Here is a 6000-nt window from a genome sequence, read left to right on the forward strand (position 1 = left end):
ATAACAGTGATTTATTGGGGAAATTACAGAGTTGACCACTGTATAAGATTAGCATAGCATCTTTTAAATAGACCTTCTTAGCATTATGACTCCCACCAGAGTTGCTCGTAGATAGTTTGAAGACCTAATTTTCTACTTTTCTTTTCTTTTTTGAGACAAGGTCTCACTCTGTCAACCAAGTTAAAGTGCAGTGACATGATCTTGGCTCACTGCAACCTCCACCTCCCAGGCTCAAGCGATCCTCACACATTAGCCTCCCGAGTAGCTGGGACCACAGCCACATGCCATGCCTGGCATCCCAAAGTGCTGGGATTACAGGCATGAGCCACCACGCCTGGCCTAATTTTCTGAATCTTATTAGTGTTTTTCATATTAAAAGTTTTCTTCCTCTTAGAATTTGTGTATGTATATTTCATAACACTGAAATATATTATGGTTCTTCTCTCCTAATCCAAAAATGTCTTAAATAGCTGAACTTTAATTAAGCTATACTGTTTTACAGATCTGGCTGCTTTTTATCTCTATGAAAAGAATATTTGAACATAGTGCATATCTTCTTCAGTGGCAGTGTGCTGGTGCCTTGATTGTCAATGTTTAATGTAGTTTTCAAATGCTGTACTGGTACAGGCTGTCTCCATAAGAATCGCCTATGGAGCTTAATACAAACTCCAGGGCCCCTCAGAGTCTGGCTTACTAGGTCTGAGGCCCTGCCCAGGCCCTGCCCAGGAGCTTGTGAAATCTGTATTTCACAAGCTCCTCAAGTGATTCAGATACACAAATTAGATTTGGAACCCATTGGTTCAATACATTTTTAATAAACTGTAAGTGAAAAAAGACCTTGACTTACAAATATTAAAATAGAGAAAAGAAAGATTCTACCCGTCATATGAAGGTGATGAGATTTCAGGACTTGAGCTTTTTTGGGTTTTTTGTAGACTGGGATCACTATGGAAGCAACTATGCATTGGGGGCAGGTGAGATCCTTAAGATTTCTCTCTTTGTGCCCAAGCTTTTCTCTCACAAGGGACAATTTCATGACCCTTTTATGTTTTTTATAAATATAATTGCAAATATTCCTAAAACTTGTATCAGCATGTGATATTAGTAGTAGTATTCTCCTTTTCAGGCCAGTATAATGATAAATTCATTTGTGTAGATAGTCCACACAGTCCTAGGAAAGGATCCTGAGGTTGAATGTTGTAAGGAAGAGTAATTATAGGTGAAGTAAGTGTAGGCCTTTTGTCAAAGGGAAAAAGAAAGCCCAAAAAGGCTAGCAGAAGGAGGTCTCAAATTTCAGAGCTTTGACGATACCATTTTACTAAAAGAAAAATTTTCCTTGGTTTTTAACAGCTAATATAATGCCTTCATCGTCTCATCTCTTTGGCTCAATGCCATGGGGACCATCAGTGCCAGTTCCTGGGAAGCCCTTCCATCATACTTTATATTCTGGGACCATGCCCATGGCTGGGGGAATACCAGGGGGTGTGCACAATCAGTTTATACCTCTGCAGGTGAGAAAAATAATATTTTTAAGATAATTATTTGTTTAATGCTGAAAGACTATTGATAAACATTTTTTTATTCAGTTTAATTATTCAGTGCCAACCAGAAGTTCAGTACTAGTGTGGGTAGTAAGAAGGCAATGGTTGACAAGTCTGACCTGTCCCTGCTCTCTGAGTTTGTGTTCTAATAAATAATAATTGTACCAAGTAATATGCTATTCTAATACAGATTGATTAAAATCAGGAATATAAATAAAATCACAAATATTTTTAAAATAACCTATGGAGAATTGTATTTATTTGTTTTTTTATTATTATTATTCATTTTTTTGGAGGAGGATCTCACTCTGTAGCCCAGGCTGGAACGCAGCCCACACACAGTCTCGGCTCCCTGCAACCTCGACTTCCTGGGCTCAAGTGATCCTCCCACTTTAGACTCCTGAGTACCTGAGGCTACAGGCATGTGCCACCATGCCTGTCTAGTTTTTGTAATTTTTTTGTAGAGATGGGTTTTGCCATGGTCTCAAACCCCAGATCTCAAGCGATCCACCTGCCTCGGCCTCCCAAAGTGCTGATATTACAGTTGTGAGCCACTGCACCCAGCCAAGAATTTTAAATATTTTGTTTGTAACTAAGTTCTTTGAATTACTAAAGTCATACTTGGAAATTGTAAGTGGAAGTCACAGATCAGCTGTGATTGACAAATATTAACAGCATGCATGGTTTATGGTAATTTCTGACACTAGCTATTTTTTTGCCTACATTATTAATTAGTGATGCTTTTATTCCTAACAGGTTACTAAAAAAAGGGTTGCAAACAAAAAGAACTTTGAGAATAAGGAAGCCCAGAGTTCTCAAGCCACTCCAGTTCAGACTAGCCAGCCAGATTCTTCCAACATTGTCAAAGTAAGTCCACGGGAGAGCTCATCAGCTTCTTTGAAGTCCTCTCAGATTGCTCAACCTGCATCTTCTTTTCAAGTTGAAACTGCCTCTCAAGGCCATAGTATATCTCACCATAAGTCAACACCAAGCTCTTCTTCAAGAAGAAAATCAAGAAAACTGGCTGTCAATTTTGGTGTTTCTAAACCTTCTGAGTAAATTTGGCTCTTGGAATTAAGTTAATTTCTTCTCTTTCCATCTACCTTTTTATAAATCCATATCTATATCTCATAAAAATTAGAATGTACTATTTTAAAATAATATGTGTAAATTGAAATTTTTTCATTTTTAAGTTATCAGGCACTTTTCATGCTGTTTAAAAGACTGTGTATCAAATTGTGCACTTTAAGTATGTGCAGTTTGTTGTATGTCAATTATACCTCAATAAATCTGTAATAAAAAACTAAATTAAGCCTTGCATTAAAATAATATCACAGTATCAGTGGACTAAACATTAAAATGTACCACTCTAATCATTGGCCTCATGATTGAAGCATCCTGAACTATGAATTAGACATCAGTTAGCAATAATAAGCATTTTTTACACTGTCATTGAGGAATAATTACATGGAGCATGAAATTTGGGCCTCCAGTATAACTTACTGAATGTAGATTTTATTTCTCTTTTTAATGATGTAAGAAAATTGTCAGGAGAATGGCTCTTATTTATGTGTGTTTTAACTTATGCTTTGCTGCCTCTGAGGGTCTTTAGACCTGCTGTGAAAGGATCACATTTGTTGTGGTGCTGCCAGTTTTGCTTTATTCTAAATTTTGTACCAAAGCAACTTTAGAATAATCAGAATATTTCATCTAACTGCTTAGAACTATAAATAGCATTCTAAATTTGAGTAAATACAATTTTTTAGATTACCCAAGAACCAGCATTAGTAATTTCTAATAAAATTGTTTCAAAATCTACAGGGTACAATGATTACAAATTAATCTTCTAACAAAATAAAATATGAAATATTATGTTAATTAATAAATTGTATTGTATAGCTTTTTATTTGCTTACCTGACATTTTATGAGAGCTTCATAGTTGGTCGGTATATAGTGCTTCCTGGGACTGAAGAAATTCTAATTGTTGTTTTAAGTTCCAAGATGTGCTACAATATAGGAGGCACAGTCATCAGTTTGTGACATGCATTATTTACTGCCTATTTCATTCTGATTCTATATTTTTAGCTTTATGCTGAACTGTTCAGTGATGCTGGGATTCTCTCTTTGCATGTCATATGTGAATGTGTGGTTCAAGCTGTAACTGTTGAAATTATTTTAGAATTTATGACGATTTCTCAACAGGGCCTATGTTTATATATATATATATATATATATTCTTTAGTTTTTGTGATATGCTTATATTTTTAAGGAAGTGAGTTATAGCATACTTTTTTAAAAGTAGGAACCACAATCTTTATATGGAGCAGCTTGTTATATCTGATTTTCATTTTGCTCATTGGAAACTCTGCCATGACTCTTAAATTAGTCTTATTTGTTTTTTAAAATGCTGGTATTAAACTAAATTGACTCCTTTTACTAATTGCTGATTTCAGAGTTTAAATGTTAGCAGGATATTTGTGTATTAGCAGTGCCTTCAGTTTAAGAGAGAAATATTCATTATCTGTCGTTTATCATAGTCGTACAAGTTTCCGTGATTTTATTTTCTGTTATTTTCATAAGTTCAGATGTTTATCACTTCCCAACATTGTTTCTTTATCTGTAGTGGGATCTTGAGTAATGAGGCTCAAGTAAATCCTCAGTGTTTATCATTATTGCCTCATAAACTCTCTATTTGTTTTTAAAGGAAACATCTATTATGGTAATACAAAGAAAAGTTAAATTGTGACAGTAATGTTATATTAACCTCTTCCTACTTTAAAGTGTGTAATGTTTCACCTCAGCTGTACAAACTCCAGCATTGAGAAATTGCCTCACTCATTACTCCTGTGTGACAGTTATATAAATAGCATGCAGCCCACATCTGTTTTAGAGCATAGAAGCAGCACCTGCCATCTTCTGAAAACTCCAAAGGGAAATTTCAGTAGACATAGTGCACTAAACCCATAAGGATACTTGACCAATATTTGAGCACAGCAAGCTGACAGTTCTATAGACATAGGCAGTGAAAGAGTTTTATTTTCCAGCCAGGTGCAGTGGCTCAAATCCCAGCACTTTGGGAGCTGAGGCAGGCAGATCACTTGAGGTCTGGAGTTCCAGACAAGCCTGGCTAACATGATGAAGCCTTGTCTCTACTAAAAACACAAAAATTAGCCAGGCGTGATGGCACATGCCTTTAGTCCCAGCTACTCGGGAGGCTGAGGCATGAGAATCATTTGAACCCGGGAGGCAGAGTCCACTGCACTCCAGCCTGGAGAGCAGAGCAAGACTCCTCAAAAAAAACGAAAAAAGTTTTATTATCCTTACTTTTTTTTTTAACATTATTATTCTCAAGGTCAAAACTGAAAAGAGATTAAGATAAGAGAGAGCTCCATAATGGCTGGATAGTGGTCAGGCATTCTCTATTCTTTTCCCCCTGTAGACCCATTCTAAATGTGGGCCTGAGGTCAATGGGAGATGTGCCCTCCCTATGGAGGATGTAAGAGGCAGAAGCCATTTCTGCCCCATGTTGAGGAAACGATCTGTTGATAGGCCTGGAATCTAGAGGATATCTGAAAAGCAGTTGGACTTCAAGAAATTTAAAATTTTCTCTTTGAGATGGGGTGGACTAAGACCACCCCCAAAGTTTAAAAATATGCTCATTCAACTTGAATCTTCTGAGGACTTTTTGTGAAAATGGTGGACTGTTTAGGGCACAGGACAGATTCCCCAAATTGCTTTATGTTTCCACATAAGTGGAGCACTTCAATCTATTTAAGGCTTTGTCTCCTAACTGAAACATTATTTCTAAATATTCCTATTCAATAAGTTTTTTCTTTTTTGAGCAACTTAAGTGAATCTTGAAGATTGCTCCTTCCAGTCTTGTTCCTTTTCACATTTTCCTGCATTACCTAATAATTACCTCAGCGTTAGAATTTGACTGAATGTATTAATTGATGTAAGCATCATGTAGACTAAATTCTTAAACATCTAAGACTCAGTTGTAGTTGCAGAAAAAAATTAAAGTCACCTCTACTGAACCTTGGTTTCAATTTAAGATTTTTCTTGCTTTTCAAAGGAGTAACTATACAGATTGAAGGGTTTTTTTTCCCGATTGGTGGAGGAATGAAGAACTATTGATGCAAGTTTTTTATTGTTTCTTTTCTATGATCAGGTACCTGCTTTCATTTTAGACTGCTATTTCCAAACTAAGCTAGATTCTTGGTTTTAATGAGAGGAGGCAGAGAGAGGGAGGCAGATGGAAGAAGAAAAACAGTTAAATAAGACATACCCAGTCACTGCATTTTTGGACTATAGTATATCTTTCTAGCTCAAGGAAATAGATAAACTGTAGGGTCTTTTTTACTCACTTTTTATGTATGTGTTCTATTTGTGTTAGTCATAACTGTTCATAGTGGTTGTCTAATTTTTACTTTATGAGATAGAACTGTGCAGATCTTC

At 36.1% G+C, this 6000-nt stretch overlaps 1 protein-coding gene across 2 annotated transcripts in view; it reads left to right on the forward strand.

Moving 5' to 3' along the window:
* XRN1 (5'-3' exoribonuclease 1) overlaps nucleotides 1-2849 on the forward strand; it is a 137933-nt gene extending 135084 nt beyond the window's left edge. For both annotated transcript variants that reach the window (XM_032144161.2, XM_032144162.2), the window contains exons 40-41: nucleotides 1351-1511; nucleotides 2298-2849. In XM_032144161.2, the coding sequence (XP_032000052.1) occupies nucleotides 1351-1511; nucleotides 2298-2600 (464 nt within the window). In that variant the 3' untranslated portion in view covers nucleotides 2601-2849. The remainder of the gene's footprint in view (nucleotides 1-1350; nucleotides 1512-2297) is intronic.
* Nucleotides 2850-6000: the final 3151 nt, after the last annotated feature.

The sequence above is a fragment of the Hylobates moloch genome, unplaced genomic scaffold (assembly GCF_009828535.3).
Source record: "Hylobates moloch isolate HMO894 unplaced genomic scaffold, HMol_V3 SCAFFOLD_22, whole genome shotgun sequence".
Taxonomy (NCBI): domain Eukaryota; kingdom Metazoa; phylum Chordata; class Mammalia; order Primates; family Hylobatidae; genus Hylobates; species Hylobates moloch.